This window comes from Pinus tabuliformis, chromosome X, assembly GCF_031772625.1.
Source record: "Pinus tabuliformis cultivar Carrire ecotype Pingquan chromosome X, CPIR1, whole genome shotgun sequence".
NCBI classification, from domain to species: Eukaryota; Viridiplantae; Streptophyta; class Pinopsida; order Pinales; family Pinaceae; genus Pinus; species Pinus tabuliformis.
In genome coordinates, this window is record NC_142308.1 from 1,642,982,682 (window position 1) to 1,643,004,127 (window position 21,446).

The following is a 21,446-nucleotide window of genomic DNA, read 5'->3' on the forward strand; positions in this document are numbered from 1 at the left end:
GCCTTAAATTCTTTAAACCTGTCAAAGACTTCAGATTTCTTTTTAAGGAAATATATCCATGTATTCCTTGAGAAGTCATCTATAAATGATACATAGTACACAAACTTACCTAGTGATGGAACTTTTATAGGTCCAAACACATCACTGTGCACAAGTTCTAATATCTGTTTCACCCTCTTACTACCAGAAGGGAAACTCACCCGATTCTGCTTCCCATATACACAATTTTCATATAAATCAAAATCCAGAGAGCTATTACTCATACCTTCTACCATACCTTTACCCTGAAGTATCTGAAGGCCCTTTTCTCCAATATGTCCAAGCCTTCGATGCCACAGCATGGTCTTCACTCTAGAGACCACTAGATTTTCTGCTCCACTTTCAAGAACCACAAAACTATTGCACCCATCAATAACAGTGCTACCTTGCAACTTGTACAGAGTTCCAACCCGAACTCCCCGCATCAATACCAGTGCTCCCCAAACTATCTTGCAGGTATCCTTCTCGAACACTATTTTTACACCTGCATCATCCAACTTGCGAACATAAATAAAATTCCTGGCTAATGCAAGAATATGTAGAACACCTGGAAGTGTTCTAACCCTTCCACCTTGCAACATCAACTTTACTTTTCCGCGACCAACGATTCTAGCCTTCCTGTCATCCCCCAAGAAGACATCACCACCATCATATTTCTCATACTCGCAAAACTACTCTCTATGGGGAGTGAAGTGAAAGGATGCACCTGAGTCAATCAACCATGCCTCATGATCTACATGTGTACTTGAAGAAGCCAAGTACACATCCCCACCTTCATCTAAGTTGGTTTTTGCCTCTGCAGAAGGAGCCTGATCAGATACCTTTCCTTTGTCAAGAGCTTTAGATTTATAGTCCCTTTTGTAGTGCCCTTCCTTTCCACATTTCCAGCACACCACCTTTACAGGTTTTCCTGGAGATTTAAATCTCCCTTTAGATTTAGATCTCCCAATCGATGACTTATTTTGTTTCTCAAATGGTAACTAATTTGAGAAAACTACTCTTAGAGAACCTAATTGGGCCCGTGCTAAACAAAATACATGTTTTCTTTTTCCGAAATTCACTTTCAGTTACTCAAAAAACATGTTTGAAACTGACTGGTCAAAACTACTGCGTTTTTTCCTTGATTTGATACTGGAGGTTGACATGTGCGAGCTGGGTGGTATTTGGCCAATACAAATCCATATTGGAGCTTCTAGAAACCAATTCCATGTCTCAGATTTCCTTCTAGAGTGGTGCTACTACCTTGACCATGAAGATAGCTGCAGAAACTTGACTGAGTTGTAGAAACTTGCACCGACAAAACTATCATTAGTAAAACCAAGCAAACTTCTTCTTAATCTACTAAAAAAAGGAAAATGGTGTTAATTAACCACTTAGACATATCGAGACACATCATGAAGAATTCTGTTGAAAATGGTAGCAAGTGAGTGAAATGGTGTAATGGATGGTTGGAAGTAATGGCTTAATGAATGACAAAAACAAGTGAGAATGATGAAAAATCAATGACCCAATACTCATGAAGTGATTACAAGGGTATGTCAATATTTCATCAAGAACAGGTGGAAGTCCCAGAAATTTCTTTGTTGACTCAGTCAGAAAGTCTATCACAAGTGGCCAACCATTACGGTTCAGGCTCCCACCAATTGATACACTATCTACTAAGGACCTTCAACATTGGTCTTCTCATCAATTATTTTAGTTTATCAAAGCTTCATCTACACATCTAGAAGATCATTTGATTCTCGAAGATGCAAGGATGAATGATTTGGACCTTGCATATGAGCAGCAATAATAGCAATTCCTTCAAGTCACGGAGGAACAGGATCAGTTGTGCACGCAAAAGGAGCAACTCAAACAACAGGTGGCATATATCAATTTCAAATTGCAAAACATGTGACCAGTTATTGCAAAAAACACTTCTAATCTGCCAGAGGACATTTCCTCCTATCAGCCAATGGAATATATAGAATTTCTTGAAAGTGCTTGGATGTAACTAGTTATTGCTGATAAATACTTGCACCATACTATTTCTAAGTTCTACAATAAGGATATTTATCCCACAAAGTTCTATGAACTTGCCTACCCATGAAGACATCAAGTTGTTCGTAGACGAGGGCATCAAGATATGACAGCAGCAACATCACAGCGAGCAGCATCATGAACAACAGCTGAAGGTGGCATGTCAAATGCAACGAATGCAAGAGGAAGGTTGTTGACAACACAAAGGCGGAACAAAGTTGCGAGCTCAAGCAGATCCACTGATGACGAAAAACATTTTGGAGACTCGGGCTATGAGGTGAGGAAACGACATGAAGATCGCGTGAAGATAGAGAATGGAACAAAGAAGGAGTTGCATGTGTTGAAGCAACAACTCAAGGAAGAACATGAAGCTGCACAGACAAATGAATGAGTTGCAGCAGGAACAGGAACAACAGTGGGCACAACATGCACTCACGGATGAAACTACACCTATACAAGTTAAAGATCCATCCCAACAGCTAGCATAGAGCAGACATGGTGAGCAGTGTTGTTGATCGCATGCAAGGGATTTTGTAGCATGTATGTTAGTGTGTGCAGGCATGCGATCCAACCCATTCAGCACACTCACCAAGGTGAAGACAAGAAGAAAGTTCAACTGGATCTGAACATGTACTTCGGCAAGTTGATGCACATGACCACTAGCACACACTTGAAGATCAGCACAGACACTGTGCATCAGTGTGTTTCTGATTCAGCCGCACCCAGATGACCATGCACATGTTAGCAGATGAGTTGGATGAAGGATTTGAACCAATGCACCGATTGCAATGGAGGCAAGAGTTCGCCTCAGCAAGATGTCACCATGGGGTGCATGCACACCATCATGGATGAACAAGCTTGGCATTAGCTCACCACCTTCACCATCACAAGCATATCAAAGAGTTGGTCTCACCAAAACGAACCGAGCATTAGTGATGTTTTGCATGGCTTTTTCAAGCCATATTGTCTCACATGAGTACATGTGCATTGTAATGTAACGTCATGTCAAGTGTAATTCAATTTTCAATAGTTGGATGTAACAGTCATAGAGTAGATGAAGATTCAAGAGGGTAGATGAACTCTCACAAAGGGGGATGTCAAGGGTCACCCCCACCCTTTGCTATAAATAGTCACTCATAACTCATTGTATAGGATTTTGGTCAGCCAAGCTTCCAATAAGACTACCTTGGAGAGAGCTTGGTTAGTATTGTAACGCACCTTGGCTTCTCCACTGCACGATGCTAGTACATCTCTTTGGAGGAGCAGGCGAATGTGGTTGTAATGTTCCACTATTGGAGCTAGTGGTTGGACATGGATGTATTGTATGACTGTAACTTACACTTCTTTATATGATAAGAGCCAGCACGTTTCATGCATATGTTGTATTATAATCCAATTATCTCGTTTACTCTAAATGGGATATGTATTTTCTTTCTTACGCATGCATGTATGGACTATTTTTTATGAGTATGTAGGAATCTTACTGAAATGTGTTGATTGGTTTAACCGTCACTTTGGATTTCAAACTGAATTGCTTTCCAACTTGTGATGTATCTTTTCTCGTGTGTTCCCTTCCCATCCAAGTACTATTACAAGTTGCCAAGGGGTCACTCATCACAACCCACTTGTGTTAGAACCTCTCATGCACCTTCCTTGAATCACTGCAGTTGTCACACCCTTGCTACCAATAGAGTTATCTTACTTTCCTCTGTAAGAAATCACAGTCAAGACATTACCATACAACCCACTGTTGGGACTCCTACACCAAACAGTCTGAGGTCTAATTGAGACTTCTTACCGAGAAGATCCCCTTAACATGTTGGTGGGTCCAACACTGTCAACATTTCTGGTGCTAGAAGGAGGGCCAAATGACAAGTTGGGTCCTCTCATCCAGTTTTGAACCTTTTCATATATTTCATGGATTCTTGCATATCTTTCATGGATTCTTGCACTCTTCTCCCTCCACGATGTTTTTCAAATCATGAAGATGTCACCATCATGAGGGATTTTTTCGATCTCTTGTCCACTTACGCGTATGATGGTGAAGGCGAAGTGGCTTGGCCTGAGTACTTACATGACTTTCTTTCCATTCTTCATGAGGAAGATGGGTCTTCTAATGAACAGGCCAGCTTGTTGCTTGCATACACACTTCGAGAATCTCCACTTCGATAGATGTGTAGCCTCCCGGCTGATAGCATGCACTCACTTGAGCACTTTTATGATCTCATTAAAGACACTTTCTATCATTTTGATCTAAACCATCTTGAATGAAAACTGTTACAGCAATGGAAGGCTCTGCATGAATCGATTATGGATTTTTGGCAGCGCTTCCGTGACTTGCAGTTTCAAGCTCTAAGGAGCTAGATGAAATTTTCCTATCTTTGGGACCGGTTCGAGTATTTCCTTAAGAAATCTGCCCATCCCAAGAAGAAGCTTGAAATCAAGCCTCACTCAACATTCTTCACTGATGGAGCTATGCAATCTCATGTGGATGTGGCCACTGTCTCGACTAACTGTCCGCCATCCCCTCATTCAACAGCTCCACCACTGCCGAGTGATGTTGAGGATCATGCTCACTCACTTGTTCAGCTTGCACATCCTCCCAACATCACTTCACTCAATTTTCACGCAATGTTGGTTGTGAGTCCCTCGAGTTCCCATATGCATTATGTTCCACGACCTCCATCTTCGCACTCGGGTGTTCCTCTAGATGATACTATCTTGTGTTCTTCCATTCCGGACTCTTCACTTGTTGTGAACGAGGAACAAGCCATTGACGGAGTTGGTGTTGCACAACCAACATGCATTGTCATTCATGAAGAGTATGAGTGGGATCTTGAGCATCAACACTCGGCGAAGGATGACTCCCTTCCATTCGAGCCCCCTTCGTTCTTTCCTAGCATCTTTGGTGAACTTGCCATCCATGATTTCGCATGTGTGTCTTCATCCATGAATGCACCCATTCTTGATCACTCGCAGAACCCATCGAATGTTGGTCCATTATTCGACAACGGAGAGGATAAGTTATTCTTTGAAAATCCACTTGATCTTTCATCTGTCTTTTCCAAAAGCACAGATGATGAGTTTGTTCACTTTTCATCTACTCCTCTATTTGATTCATCAAATCATTAGGATGCTGATGAAATCATTGATTTTTTTTATCATGGCAATTGCGATCCATTTACTCCCATATTTGATCATGATAATGACTCTATCACAGTTGATCTTTCGAAGCCACCAGTTTATGATGATCTACCTAATGATGAATTTGAAATGCCCAAGACTATCAAGGAACTTCAACATGAGCTGATGGTTATGTCAGGCCCTCATTCTCTTGGGGTTAGTCTCACTTCTAATCATGAAACTGTTCAATCACCCAAGGCTCCTCATCACTCATTTGTATGCATTGAAGATTAATATCACACACAAATCATACTTCCTCCACTCGAACTACACAATCCCATCGCTCATGCATTGGAGGAATCTTAAATTGCAAGCACTCATTCGTGACGCAATTTATCTTTGTCTCTTTCCTTTGCTTGCATGTCACTGTTAAGAGTGTTCTTATGCTTCAACGTTGCACACAGTTTCACACAACACCATGATAAGTACACGGACTGCTCGTCATGCGCTTGCACTCACTTATGTCCTGTGGACACTTTGAAACATGAATTGTGGTTGTCTTCATTGTTATATCTTTCTTGCTTGGTGGTTCATACAACTGGGTTTCTCGCGGACCAAGCCTACACCAACATGGGTCAACCAATGCGCCAGTGGTTGCATTGGGAATATCACTTCACGTGATCGGGCCCATGCACCGTTAGTGTAGGAGTAGGAATAGTGTTTGCTTTCAGTTGTTTGCTTGCATGCTTGTTTTCTTACTCGCTTTGTTTGTTTGTTTGTTTTCTTGCTTGTTTTCTTACTTTCTTTGCTTTTGCTTTTGCTTCGGCTCTTGCTTTGCTTTGTTGTTTGTCAGTTCGCTTGTTTCGTTCGTAGGTTAGCTTCACATGAAACCATGTATGACTCTTGAAACGAGCTGGGTAAAGTACAAGAGGGCTTGTACAACTATCACTACTTGGTTATCTGTCATCTTGCCTCTATATGAAGAACTTGTTACTTTTAGTCCATGATACGTTGAATGAAAATACATACTCTTCGAAACGAACCTTGGTGAAAACACAACACTTGCACACTAACTAGTGTCACCTTCTCTAGTTGGCTATTTTTGGGTTAACCCTTGTTAGCTCAGTCAAGTAGAGTAAGGTGAGGGGAAAAACCTTAACAGGCACGTCAGAGGTATAATAAAATACTTCTTTGCTGGAACAACCTCTTCTGCTCTCAATAAGTCGAGATCCCTCTTCCACCTCTGAAATGAATAAGTGTTATGCACAGTTACAAAAATGAAAAAAAGTGAAAAAAGTTTGAAAAAATGAAAAATGAATAAGGCGAAAGAAGAGAAAGGCTTCCTGCGCAGAGAGGTGATGCAAGTAACTCCGCTGGGGTACTGACCAGGCTCACTGGCAGCAGAGCCATGCTTGTGTTCCTATGTGACTCCGCCGGGGTACTGTCCAGGCCTGCTGGCAACGGAGCAACACCAGAGATGAAACTAATACTTTGACGACTATAATGCTTGTGCATCAATATACCCCTCAACCCAAATAGAAACAATTGTGTTGCCGTGGGTTGGAATGTGTGTCAATCGACAAAGAGCTTGGCAGATACTACATCTTACAATCAAGCCAATGTGAAACCAAGATGAGCTGAGAACTAAACAATACTTCCAGAGGTGTTAGACTTGCTTTTCACGAACAAGGTCCATTCAGAGAGCTGGAGTTCTACCAGTGTGTCACCAAGTATTGTAGTAGATACAACCACCCTCCAAAATTTTGCCTTATCTTCATTTTGGAGCCTCCCTACCAAATTTTCACAGCAACTTGTCTTGCTTTTTCAAGTTCACAAGCTTCGGTGTTTTGCTTGCACAAAGGCAGCCTATCAATCACAATTTGATGCACTCCCCTCATAGGATGATCACCCGGATTTGATCCAGTTGTAGGCTAAGCAGCTCCCTCAAGAAATTGCGTATTTCTGGAGGGCAACCAGCCTTCCCTCTAGAAAACGTGCAATCGTGTCTGGCAGCCTACTAGACTCCAAAATTGCACAATTCTTCCAGTCAACACTCACAGTGAAAATTGCGCAATTTTCCCCAGCAAGGCTCCTTAGCCCAGAATTTACGCAAATCTAGGCAACCATCAGCTTCTCTACCCAGAAATTGCACAAATCTCCTGGGCAGCCAGCCCAGCTCCCAGCTAGAAATGAGTTGAGTAGCCTCTTGCATGTGCAGCTGAGTTGACTAGTTCCCTCCGGGACCAAGAAAAATAGACTTGCATGCATGGGTTGCTTCTCCCAAGGTAGCATGCAAAGGAATCCCTTGATTTAGGGACCTAATTTTAGCAGTTGGAGGTTACATGCAAGGATCACTTCAGAAACCTCCCACCAAGTGTCTTTTTCCCTAGATTTGTGGCATGTGCATCAGAACTTCGATGTTATCAAAACTCATCAACCAGATGTTGCAAAGATCATTCGTCACATCAACCTTGCATCTCTGACATCCCACATCACTTCTAGGAGTTGTCGACACATTCAGCTTAATTTTTTTGGGGTAAGCTCGCCTTTCATGCCTTGTGTTGCATTTATATCACTTTTTGTCTATTCACTTGTGTAAGTGTTGTTTGCTTGATTTCTTTGAACGCTTGTTGTTGTTTACATGTATACTAGCTTTTCCTAGCATGGTTTCAGTTTTTGTTGCAATCTCATTGCTATCGCACGCATGAAACTGTTTTGCACGAACGGTCATCGATTTGATGACTCGCTTCACCCACATGCATGTTGATATGTTTACTGAATCTTTCATTCAATGTTTGCGTGAATGATCAATCACTTCTGCTTTCACTTAGTGTCGACATGAATTCACTGTCATATTTGCTTTCATTTGCCCGTCGACGAGTCTGGCCAACCTTGGTATGGACTCTGCCTTCACTGAGACAACATTGCACAATTCAGGGAAGGAAGGCTCTGTCTTCCTCTCCAGAAATGCGCATTTCTGCCCAGGCACTGTCCTCCAGGACTGTTTTGCACATTTCTGAGGGACAGTGACTGCTGGCCCAAGAAATTGCGCAATGCAGTCACTGAGCTTGCAACCATCGCCAACTAAGATTGCTTATTGCACAATTCTAGCAGTCAGCAACCAGACTGAACTATGCATTGCACAGTTTCAATAATGATTCAGTCTCCCAGCAGCCCAAACTATGCCTTCCGCAGACTTGGCAGTCAATCTCTCGAGCTCCCAGCCGAAATTACGCAACCTTCATTATCAGTCACACAGGTATGTTGCAAGTTAATTCTCAAGTTCATTTTGGTTTTCAACTGATAGATTTCTTACCATGAGTTTTGTCATGTCTCCAGGTATTGCAGGTGTTCATTTGCCTCTTAGCAGTGCATGTACAATGGTTTCAAGAGAGTAGAGTCAAAGACACCATTCAGAGCACATTTGGGGAGGCAGTCGATCAAGTGTCTATGAACTTTCCCACCCACGAAGACATCAATTTGTTCATAGACGAGGGCATCAAGTTATGATGGCAGCAGCATCATAGCGAGCAACATCATGAACAGCAGTTGAAGGCAACATGCTAAATGCAACGAATGCAAGAGGAAGGTTGTTAACAACACAAAGGTGGAACAAAGTTGCGAGCCCAAGCAGATCCACTAATGACGAAAGCAACTTTGGAGACTCAGGCTATGAGGTGACAGCATGACATGAAGATCGTGCGAAGACAGAGAATGGAACAAAAAAGGAGTTGCATGTGATGAAGCAACAACTCAAGGAAGAACATGAAGTTGCACAGACAGACAAATGAGTTGCAGCAGGAACAGGAACAATAGTGGGCGCAACATGCACTCACGGATGAAACTGCGCCCGTACAAGTTAAAGATCCATCCTAGCAGCTGGAAAGGAGAAGACATGGTGAGCAGTGTTGTTGATCTCGTGCAAGGGATTCAGCAGCATGTATGTCAGTGTGCGCACACATGCGATCCAACCCATTTAGCACACTCACCAAGGCGAAGAAAAGAAGCAAGTCCAACTAGATTTGAACATGTACTTCGACAAGTTGATACGCATGACCACCATAACACACTTGAAGATCAACACGAACACTATGCATCAGTGTGTTTTCAGTTCAGCTGCACCCATATGACCATGCACATGTTAGTAGATGAGTTGGATGAAGGAGCTGAACCAATGCACCGGTTGCAATGGAGGCAAGAGTTCGCTTCAGTAAGATGTCACCATGGGGTGCATGCACACCATCATGGATGACCAAGCTTGGCATCAACTCACCACCTTCGCCATCACAAGCATGTCAAAGAGTTGGTCTCATCACAATGGACCAAGCGCCAGTGATGCCTTGCATGGATTTCTCAAGCCATGTTGTCTCACATGAGTACATGTGCATTGTAATGTAATGTCATGTCAAGTGTAATTCAAGTGTCGATAGTTGGCTGTAACAATCATAGAGTAGATGAAGATACATGAGGATAGATGAACTGTCACAAAGGGGGATGTCAAGGGTCACCCCACCCTTTGCTATAAATAGTCCCTCATAACTCATTATGTAGGCTTTTGGTCAGCCAAGTTTCTGATAAGACTATCATGGAGAGAGCTTGGATAGTATTGTAACGTGACTTGGCTTCTCCACTGCACAGAGCTAGTACATCTCTTTGGAGGAGCAAGCGGATGTGGCTATAACATCCACTATTGGAGCTAGTGGTTGGACATGGATGTATTGTATGACTAGAACTTACACTTCTTTATATAATAAGAGCCAACACATTTCATGCATATGTTGTATTGTATTCCAGTTATCTTGTTTACTCTAAATGGCATATGTATTTGCTTTCTTATGCATGCATGTATGCGCTATTATGTATGAGTATGTATGAATCTTACTTAAATGTATTGATTGGTTTAACCATCACTTTGGATTGTCAGCTGACTTTCTTTCCAGCTTGTGATGTATCTTTGCTTGTGTGTTCCCTTCCCATCTGAGTACTATTAAAGGTTTCCAAGGGGCGCACTCATCTCAACCAACTTGTGTTAGAACCTCTCATGCACCTTCCTTGACTCACTGCAACTGTCACACCCTTGCTACCAATAGAGTTATCTTACTTGCCTTTGTGCGAAATTGTGGTCAAGGGATTACCATATGACCCACTGCTGGGACTCATACACCAAATGGTCTGAGGTCTAATTGGGACTTCTTACTGGGGAGATCCCCTTGACATTTTGGTGGGTCCAACACCGTCAACACCCTCCAATTTCAGTCGCGCAAATGAGATATTTTGTCCTTCCTCGATCTGATGGAAACTAAAATAAACTTCTAGTTGTTGCAACTAGTGGTTCAGCTTGAGAGCATTGATCTCACCATGGTATGGCTTGATATCAACTTTTTCTTCCACTTTAAACAGGGATTGGTTCACGACACTCAAACTAGGTTGATCTTTTCCGGGTTCTTTCTTCGACTAGTTATCTATGTCTTCCCGATCTCCCGATCCCCCTTCTAATTTGTCCTCTGCATTCGAACCCCCTTCTTCTCCAAATATCCCCAGCTTATTGCTTAGGGCCACCATGAGGAGGTTGACATTGTGGTTTATATCTGCAACTTGTTCCTCGAGCCATGAAAACCTCACCTCTGCAAGATCACGATGTTCGTTTACAGATTTGTCGCCCATTATTAGGTTTTTACGATTTTCAACCTAGGCAATCTAGATCCCTGCAATCTCCACAAAATACCCAAAGAAACCTGCTCTGATACCAAATTACCTGTAAACTTCCATGGATATTCCACTTGAAAGTTCGTCACAACAAGTTTGATAATATTATATTAAAATTTTGAGATTCTACACTATCACAAATTTATTTAATTTCACCATGACCATTTCATCTTCAAATATTTGCTCTTGCATGATTCGAGTTCTTCTCATTAGTTGAGGTCCCACATTTCTAATTTTTGTTTATACCATTTGGAGAGAGAGAGAGAGAGATTTTACTTGGAAGTATTGGATCATCAAAGAACCCTCCGAAGGAGAAAGTCTACATGGCCACACTTCAACTAATAGATCTCTCCACAAGTGAAATTAATCAAATCTCTTCTTGTGTTAACTTGGAGTTTATGTATGTTTATTGTTCTCATAACAATTAGATGTGTAGTCAGTAATTCCTTATGGTTAACTTACCCCTCATATTTATTTGTTAGGCTAGGAACAACCACTAATAAATGTCTTTTTGTTAACCATGTTATAGAAATTCATTAATAGACCAATGACCATATTTTAATTGCATCAATCCTACATTGAGCAATAGTTTAGAAGAAAAAATTAATCATGCCAAAGTTTGCTCCAGTCATCACTATGAACAATAAAATCTTATGGGAAATATGATGACACCAAGTTGTCAAATATATACAAGCTAGCAATATCAACAACAATTTAAGTTGCTAGGACATGCTTAAGATCTTTTAAATTGTTAACTACAACTTGGTGAGGTGAAAACTCTATTGTTTTACCTTCGCTTGAATGAGTGATTTGATATATTGATAAAACATTATAGGATATACTCCGAACACATAGTATATCATTAAAATAACCATCATCTAACTGAACTATTCTAGACCCTACAATACTAAGAGATCCATCATCACCAAGAAATATTTGTTTGGTATTAAATTCATTAAGAAAGGAAAAATGGATTTATCCTTAGTCATATGACAAGATGTTCCATAATCAATAAGACACTCACTAGAAGAAGTAGATTTTATATTAAAGGAAAAACTAGAAACATAAAGTGGATGTCCACAAGAAGAAAAGACAGAAGAAGAAGAATCAAGATTGATGGTGTGTTCAATTATTGTTGCCTCTACAAACTCTATCTTTTTAAAACATTTAAACTCTAGATGATCATTTTGCCTTTAAAATTACAATGTCTCTACTTCTTCTTACTTGTTGGTTATCTTCCTTTGTTACCACTAGAAGAAGCTCATTGAGAGCATTTGGAACTCTTCATTTATGTGTTGTTGAGAAAATGTTGCTTCTTCCAATGCTTGGATTTATCCTTCAATTGAGCCACTAAGACTTCGTTTGATGTATGTATAGTGCTAATCGCTCCAAAATACAAGATTTTATCTTGCTCTCTTATCAAAGAATGACAAAGTGTTTCAAGATTTTGTGATGTGTGTTGGGCAATTCAATTGCTTAAATTGCTTTCATTAAATTATCAACCAGGGATACTCGTAAGCTTGTGATGATGCCAGCAAAATATATGCAGGAGTAGGCAATTGTCTCTAAGCTAAGAAAACTTGGTCGTAATGAAATAAAATGCTTCATTGATCCATTTGGAGTGAGCTCAATTCTCCTAAGATCAAAGTGACAAATTATTCCGTAAATCCATAAAAACTTGATCTACATGCATAAATAAGCAAAGTCTCTGATTCAAGATGCAGTAAGTGAAGGAAGAGGCTCCTAACTTAGGAGGTCCCGGTTGTCCTTCCCCACAGTATTGTCCTCAAGAAGAGAAACTAAAGAGAAACAGTTTGTGATGTGTAGAAAGCAAGAGAATAGGCTCCTAACTTAGGAGGTCCTGGTTGTCCTTCCTCACAGTTCTACTCCAACAACATTACCATTGCATCAAATCATAAACTGGAATTCAAGAAATGCAAAAGGATGATTTTTTAGTTGTGATTCATAATTTGATAGAAAGAGAATTTAACTTAAATCCTTGGTTGTCCTTTCGTACGCAAATTAGATTTTAAACCAAAATCATCCAAAAATCATACAAAAATCATAACACATATAAATAACTATAGAATGCAAATTTATGTAAAATGAAGGTTTATTCTATTCCATCATAAGTTGGATACATGCTCCAAGATTCCTCCCCTTGGAATGTAGGAGGCACTCCTATTTATACATAAAATTGAGATAACTAACAAAGATTTGAGATCCACAAATCTCTCCTAAATCCACAAATGTCTCATGTGGTTACAACCATGTGCTAACACTTAGAAAGTAACATCTCTAAAAATCCTCTCACAAATATCTAATATCTTTGATAAGAAATCTTATCAAAAGTTCCATGATTCTTCTCCATAAAGTATGCTTGAAAGAATCTCCCAAATCTTCATCAAATCTTCAAGGGGTTGAAGAAGAAATTCGAATTTGAGGCTTGGTGGTCAAATATGACTTTGTTTAAGTCTTCAAATACGCTTACAAACATCATGAAACTTAGCCCACTTCCATATATAAGTGAAAACATGTTATTTTTCCAAAATTTAATCATAAATTCACTCAAAAACACTAAAACATATGCATTGGAAAATAATAAGTCTAAACCCGATGTAATCATGAAAATAGTTTAATGTAAGGGTATGGGAAAGAGAAATATGGTTTAAAAGTGAAGTGAAAGTGAAGTGAAAGGTTGGTAAAAAGATGGTATTTGGGCAACCCAAAAATGTGCAAACAACCCCTAGAGCTTCTCTAGTGGAATGAAAAGTAGATACAAAAACAAAATATGCATTACCAAATTTAACAAGAATAACATATATCAATTGGTCAATTTTCTTTTATATGTTACAATCTTCAAGTGAAAAGCCCAAGTGTTTTAGACTTAGATAGATAATTTTCAATACAAGAGAAATCATTGGGACTAAAGAAATCAATTTGTTTTCAAGTTAACGGCTATTATGTTTACTAAATATGGTTAACAAGTTTTTCCAATCATCATCTAGTTTGTCAACTCCTTGAACATGAAATTGAAAATTAATGGAGGTGGACATTCCATTTCATTCACATGCTTTGTCATTTTTATTGTCTCATTTGATTTTCTTTGAGGCAACATTGAGGGTAGTTTAGTTTCTCAATGCAATCCACTAAGTCCTTTACTTCGTAGTGCATCCTCCATATGGGATTCCCATAAGAAGTAGTTTGAACAAGTAAGCAAAGTATCATTTAGACTAGCCATATTAAAATATCCCCATAAGATGATTTCAAAAGTAGAAATAACTATCTAGATGAAAAGCTTCTTAGGCAGATTTTTTTAAAGGCACTATAAACAAATTTTGAATGCTAAAGTTATGTCATTTTTAAGAAAGATACTGAATATAATCAAAATTTCATGTGGCAGGTAGAGGTTGCCCTACATAGTGACAGATGCACAATGAGATTGTTAAATAACAATCATTTTTTTTTTAACTTTGTTGATAAACCAAATTACAAATAAGTTATGTTTTCATAAAATAACCCACAACCAACTTTTATAAAATAAGCGAGAATCAATTTTACAATGTAGTTACTATGTAAATTAAAATCAAAGTTGCAAAAAAAAAAAATTAAAATTATTTTATAGATATTTTACTTTTATAATTTAAATGGAGTATACTTTTATAAAATAATTTAAAGTTGCATGATTTTTTTCAAAAATAATTAAAATGAAAATAAAAGTTTAAATTCAAACCTCTTATTTAAGAAAGCAATTTTCAATTGACTTACTACAAAATATAGAATAAATGTTATGAAAGATCTCAAATAATTAAGGCTTTTAGGAACTAATCAATCCTCTCTCACTCTTGAATGATTGTTGAACACCAAAGAGAATGGGAATAGACCATAACTGCTTGTCATTTATTAATATGCATTTGTGAAGAGGGAAAGGAAGATGTTTCATTTTTGTCATTTACATATTATTTCAAATGTCTTAGTTTAATTAGGTTCAATTAGGAACTAAAGATAAAAGAGAAAGAAACCAATTTTATTTGCATTCCTCTTTATTTTCATATTTCTAATTAACTTATCAAATTTAGATTAACTAGTAAACAAGATAAAATAAATCAACTACAATCATAATAGCACTATTTTAACAAACCCACTTAACCTTCCCTTCTTTTCCACTAATTTTACCCATAACTAGGTGCTTACTCCATGTAATGGAGAATAAACATCCTATCTATGCTAACACTTTTTGTAAACAGTTGACGTAACTTATCACAATAGAGATTGACCCATGAACTCCTTTTGATCCCTCTCCTAAATTAACTTATTGATCCTAACTCTTTCCATTACCTTATATTTTTTCAATTTTAACAAACCCACTTAATCTTTCTTTCTTTTCCACTAATTTTACTAATTTTACCCAAAACTATGTGCCTACTCCATTTCATGGAGAATAAACACCCTGCCTATAATAACACTTTTTGTAAAGAGTTGACATAACTTATCACCAAAGAGATTGACCCATAAACTCCTTTTTGATCCTTCTCCTAAATTAACTTCCTTTAAAATAAACTTATCCATCCTAACTCATTGCTTTATCTTTTTTTTCAAATTATATATATACGCTTCATCCTTCTTCAAAATTTTAAACTTATCCATCCTAACTCTTTCCATTGCCTTATCTTTTTTCAAATTATATATATATACACTTCATCCATCTTCGAACAAAGTTTCCTAACAGTACTTTAAAGAAACTTACTCAGAGTCTCTATCTTTTGAACCATACCTTAAGAAACTTACTAGTAGTTTCTATATCTCAAAGCCAAAATTTGATGAGTGAGGTAAGCGTAGTAGTTTCTCTATGAAAAGGAAGGATAGTAGTAATGATGGATGTTTTGAAAGCAGTAAAGATGAATAAGAGTAGTTTCTGTGTGTTAAATTGCGTATAGTAATTAATCTCAGTAACGTAAACATGTGAATCCGAGTTGAACTAAATATGAAAAGTAAGGGTACTAGTCATGATGGTATAATATTTGTAATTTTGTAGCATGAAAAGTAAAAGGACAGAGCATCAAACAGAAACATGAACTGATAGGAGGGATTGTTCTGCTTGTAAACATGGAAAATGCATTGAGTTGAATTTCCAAATAGGTTTTCATTCATTTGCCTCATTTATAAGCCATTTTAGAAGAAAATAAAATGCACTCCTCTGAGCGCAGTTTAGCCTCTTATGAAGTCTTGACAATTCCAAAGATCCTGCATCTTCTGAGGTGCTCACCATATGCTGTAAGGTCAGCTTATAAGAATGACACTGATCTAACATATGTAATGGTACGGTAAGGTTATTTATACATCCAGTAAGAATGTGAATTACAAAATTACAGGCTCAGTCCTTTTTCTTCACATAAGGTATTCTTTGCTCAAATCTCTTACGACAATCTATAAAGATTGCTTCTGCTATCTCTTGATCAATCCATCTAGCACTTATTAAATGCACCATGAAAACAACAGCGTTAATGAGAATCATGCAACTAAATGATCAAATCTCTTATCAGAGGTGTAAAATGCATAAAGGAATCTCTCCCAAAGGCCAGAGGCAGAGAGAACATTATTTGTCAGAAATTGGGAAGAACAAAGGTTGTTGATTTATACAGCTTCACTATTGTATTGTCATATGGGTATAGGTCTGATGGACTGAAACACTCTGTACATAATGGTGTGCCTTATGGGTATGATGGACTGAAACACTGTAACTAATGGTGTGCCATAATGTATGAAGTGGGACGCCCTGAACTATAATCATATTTGAAGATGAGCAAGATCTTCCACAAGTTCTTCGATCAGGACTCTGAAAATCAGAACTTCTATCTCAATTCCTATCTCCTTCGTTTCCTCCCGGAACTTTGTCCACTCTTCTTCTTCTTTCTTCCATGCTATATGTACCATCCATTCTGCAATATTTGCGTCAGGCTTCTTCCAAGTACATATCTGATTACATATTGCCGTTGCTAACTGCTCAGGACCGAAACCTTCTTTGATGAAGGATTCTGTTAGAAACTCAATGGCATACTCTTTTGTAGGTGATTCCAACATCTCTTTCACAGATTCCAAGAGGAACATCCTCGATTGCCTTGGTACTTGTTTTCTCCTTGAGCATTGTGATGGGAAAGGATTTTTTGCATGCGTGGGAGACCTGCAACCTGCAAAGCCCTGGAGTTCTCTTTCATTTAAATCTCGAATTAGATATGAAATTGTCTCAGATGAGTTAAGCACTTTTCTGATGTACTCCTCTATTCTACCTTTGTCCCAATCCATTCCCTCTGGACATTTAAAAGAAGGCTGAGATAAGATTTTATTACAGTCGCGCATTTGAAGGTCATTGCTATTGCCCTGATCCTGAAGAATATAATTCCTGCTTTCACTCTCTGAAGGGATCTTCTTTCCTGAAGCTTCGTCTTCTAAGGTCAGGGGATCTGTACAAGAATAATGGCTATAATTTCTGTCTTTGAAGCAGCTTGTGGTTAGCTACTATCACTATAAACGAATGGAAAATTTCAGAAGGTTGATAACCAGATACAGATTCACATTCAGACTTGCAAGTACTCAGGAATAATCTAAATTGACTTAAAAGTGGAAGACAAATAGCTAATTCCGCAGAATGTGCATTGTTAAAATTCAAAATTTAGTATCAAATGCAGAGATAAATAAGAACTAACTCTGTAGATTGGCAATATGCTGACCATATACTGGAGTTCCTTCTCCAGGGGGCGATTTTAGGACAGAAACTCGACCTAGTTGTTTACTCTCCCCACGGCACAAGGCAAGTGATGCATATTCCATATTTTCTCTTCGGATATGGACATCACTATTTTCTCCCTGATGGTCATCAGCAATGCAATCATTTTTGTCATCCTGTTCACTTCACCAAAACATGAACCAGTCAGTTGCATATCGCTTTCCATAATCTTTTAGACAATGCAGGAAATTGTAGACACATACACTTAACATATACATGGCAATTATCTTTCAACATAGTATCTTCTTAGTAGTGTAACATGAAAAGGAATTTGAAATGACCTAAACGCCGCATTGCTTGAAAAAACATCTCTACAAATGAATTTCAGAACTCTGACCTTATCTTCTTGATGACTGCAACTCGTTTGCCTAGATTTCAAGTTATCATCCCTCTTGCAGACCAGAGGATTCACAGGAATTTTCTTGTCCCCTGGTACTTCAAGAAAGCCGAAACTCTTAGCAAAAGGCGGGGATTGAAGCATGGAATCTTGCTGAAGCTTATCATTTGGGGAATTAAAGTGCTTATGGTAATTAATCACACTGTCAGACGATATGGTAATTTCAGATGACTGATTGAATACATATCTTGGTCCAGGGCGGTAATCCCTCGCTCCGAAGTCGTTATTATGCAAAGAAAGATAGCCAGAGGAGCATGATGCTTCTAAAACACGGTAATCAATCCCTTCAGGATACTGGAAATCTAATTTCGTTGATTCTTTTAAGCCAATATCAGAGGAAGGCTTGTCAATTGAAGCTGATCCAATATCACCGTCGGAGGAGGAGTAAAAAATGGCCCTGTTGCTCAGAGGAGACAATTCTGAGCTCTCTGGATTGCTTTTCTTGAGAATGGACTGCAAATTATGGTTATATTCATTTCCCAACTTCACTTCTTGGCAAAAGCCCTCATTCAATTTTATAGAATTGTCTGGTTCCGTTGCAGAAATACAGGAATTATTCAATCCTGGTGTTTTGAATGAGACGCATCCTTTATCCCCTGCTCTGCTATGGTCAGTTTGACCAGGTGCCACTTCTCCAAATGAATCCCAATTGGCAGTGGCGCTTACACGAAGTCGATCTTCATCATCATTACAGTGATCAGCCTTATTTTTCCCATGACTGATTTTCCTCGTTGCCTTGGACGACTTTGAAACGCTCTGAACATCAACATGAGTATGGATGTTTGGCAGAGACTCTCTGGTGAGTGTTAATTTTCTTAGAATTGACTTAAACAAAGAACACTTCACGATCTTCTCGTCTTCATGTTGCTTCTTGTTTTCTTTATCCACCTTATTCTCTTTCTTGAAGCCGAAAATCCTTGTATAGTGGCTAAGGCTCCCCTCATATTTCTGTATTGAAGCAAGCCCGTGTTCTCTGTTAAGGCCTTCAGCTGATTCCAACTGCATTGTGTCAAGTGTTTTCCTTTCCTGAACTGTGAACTTGAGGCGTTTCACATTCATATTGAGACCCTCTGTATGATACTCCTCCGAATGCCAGAAGATATCAAGATGGGCATTTCTGTCCGTTCCTCCACAGCTTCTTCTCCTCTTCTTGATTGGCTTAAGATTCATCTCTAGAAAGCAACAAGAAGAAACCCATGGATTAGGATCTGTTTCATTATATCGCAAAGCCCCAGGGTTGAGCAACTTCCTTTTCAACTTTATGAGACATTTGCCTATCTCCTTGGAAACATGATGGTTTGGGTATCTCCTGGTAGAGTTTGGCCTATCCAAAAGATAATCCTCCAACAAAAAGGGCTCCTGCTGCTCCTCCAAAAATTCATGGAGCGGCCTCAGAGTTTTCTGTTTCTTGGTGACCTGCTCATATATTCTGAGTATCTTCCCCATTTATAATTCACTATGAAACAATGCTGGAAGGCATCAATCAGGAATATTTGTTAGGTTTGCGATACAACCCAAACCAGAAATTCTTTATAAAACCCGGGGCACATGTCATCTAATTACAAAATTCAGACTCAAAAAAAAGGAATAGAAGTAAAAGAATGCATTGCCAAAGAGGTTCGCGGAGACTCTTGTAAAATTCGGGCATCTGAGTATTAATTATCGAACAATAGTTCTACCGAATTTCACAGAACGAATATCATCAATGCAAATAGCATTTTTTATTGAGACCAAGCAAGATACAGTTCAAAACAAAATCCAACAGTTGAGGTTGAAACTAGATTACCTTAAGATGCTTCGGCAAGTGGTCCAGGACGGTTAATCTCTCCTCATATTGAAGCAGGGGATGCTGAGATTAAAGAAATAAAAAAAAAATGGACTAGATGAAATTGAAACGGGCATTCAACCCATTACACCTATATTATATTCTATAGCTGCAAAGAAAGCGATCGAGAAATTTGATCAAGTGGGTAAGCGCTTATAATCTCTCACAGAGAAATCACAGCAAAGACAAATGCATAAGGAACTGCTAGAGAACAATTACCTGATTCTGACTTCACGAGTACAATTGATGGACAAACTCTGATATAACAATGATGAAGAAGAGGACATCAATAGTCCAATAACTTCTGTATTTTTCAGTGGAGCCGAAGATATTACAATACCTCCGTGTGTCTGAAAATGAAATTGGTAATGATAATGTTAAAATTATGTATGCGGGCCCTCCTGCAGATTTTCGTCAGATGAGGGTATATCAAACATTGATGGCAAAGGCAAAGGAAACGCTGACTGTAAAATCTTCGTCAACACCACGGGATCGAAAAAAAATTACAGGACCACCTGACATTCCGGTAAAATGTTCAACAAACTTCTCTGTATGAAGCCAACCCACCGGCTGAAGTGTAAAAGTTTTTCGTATGAAGGACCACCTGACATTCCGGTAAAATTTTCAACAAACTTCGCTGTATGAAACCAATTCACAGGCTAAAGTGTGAAAGTTTTTTGTACAAATCTGGGGAGAATCCCCGTTGCTTGGACGAAATCCCCCGCCGACGCCACCAGGAAGCGTTCATCGACCGTCTGGTTTTGTTTTTTCTCACATGATTGAGAAAAGATGCTGGTGTCGAATTTAATATTCACAGGGCCCACATTTTTAATTCTTATGACGCCGTGGGCCGAACCATTTATTTTATTTTTCTACAAAATCTAAAGATACCTCTTACTACACAAATTTGCCTTATACCGCTCCTGACAAACAAGCCCTACATGTTATTTCCGTGGTGGGTGAGACTAGACTTTTGGTGGGTTCGATTATTCACAGGTGCATGTACAACAATCATCCAATGAGCACCAGTAAGTGTGAATACCATTGTATCCCAAACTCCAAAGTGTCTGCCTAATCGTCAAGTCCCTTTGATAGTCGGGCCAATCTAACAAAGTGTAATTGCAACCAATATTTAAAAGTTGATATTAGATGTGGTAATATTCAAAATTTGATTGTGTATTTTTAATTAAATGAATACTAATAATGTAATTATGGTAGTTTTTAGAAGTAGTAAATTATGTATAGTTGAGTAAGGCGAAAGTTAGTTATATTTTTAGTTTAAGTTTAAAAATTATTATGGGTAATATATTTATTCTTTTAGTAAGTTAATTTGGTCTTGGGTCTTTAAAGAATTTTGTATTGTGATGAGGAGATAATGGTTTAGGTGTAAAGTCTAATTTAATAGTATTTATTTACAAAAATATGTTGGTGGAGAGTATTTAAAGTTGTTGATGTTGGAGAAAATAATGATAAATCATGTGGCAGTTTCCATGGCATTTAAGATCTCAAGGGTCTCTTTCAATTCTTTTTCCACTAATTGAAAGGAGGAATCA

The 21,446-nt window shown here is 38.5% G+C and overlaps 1 protein-coding gene across 3 annotated transcripts; it reads right to left on the reverse strand.

The window, feature by feature from the left end:
* Positions 1 to 16,005: 16,005 nt before the first annotated feature.
* Positions 16,006 to 20,623, reverse strand: LOC149146331 (uncharacterized). Of its 3 annotated transcripts, XM_089447739.1 has the most exons (5): positions 20,113 to 20,621; positions 19,855 to 19,917; positions 18,009 to 19,537; positions 17,592 to 17,787; positions 16,006 to 17,348 (listed from the first exon to the last, which is right to left on the reverse strand). In XM_089447739.1, exons 3-5 carry the CDS (start codon positions 19,512 to 19,514, stop codon positions 16,675 to 16,677), a joined length of 2,376 nt encoding a protein of 791 aa, XP_089303865.1. In that variant the 5' UTR covers positions 19,515 to 19,537; positions 19,855 to 19,917; positions 20,113 to 20,621; the 3' UTR covers positions 16,006 to 16,674. The 3 variants fall into 3 exon arrangements, with proteins under 3 accessions (XP_089303865.1, XP_089303866.1, XP_089303864.1); XM_089447740.1 differs by having other exon boundaries at positions 17,616 to 17,787; positions 19,855 to 20,623; XM_089447738.1 differs by having other exon boundaries at positions 19,855 to 20,621.
* Between the last annotated feature and the right edge of the window lie 823 nt (positions 20,624 to 21,446).

Bases quoted from the DNA above. Each gene is read 5' to 3' on its own strand.
- LOC149146331 (XM_089447739.1), bottom strand. From the start codon at position 19,514: ATGGGGAAGATACTCAGAATATATGAGCAGGTCACCAAGAAACAGAAA. The intron at 17,788-18,008 runs GTCAGAGTTCTG...TGAAGTGAACAG, and splicing joins GCAGTCATCAAGAAGATAAG to GATGACAAAAATGATTGCAT. The intron at 17,349-17,591 runs GTTAGTTCTTAT...ATTCTTGTACAG, and splicing joins GCATATTGCCAATCTACAGA to ATCCCCTGACCTTAGAAGAC.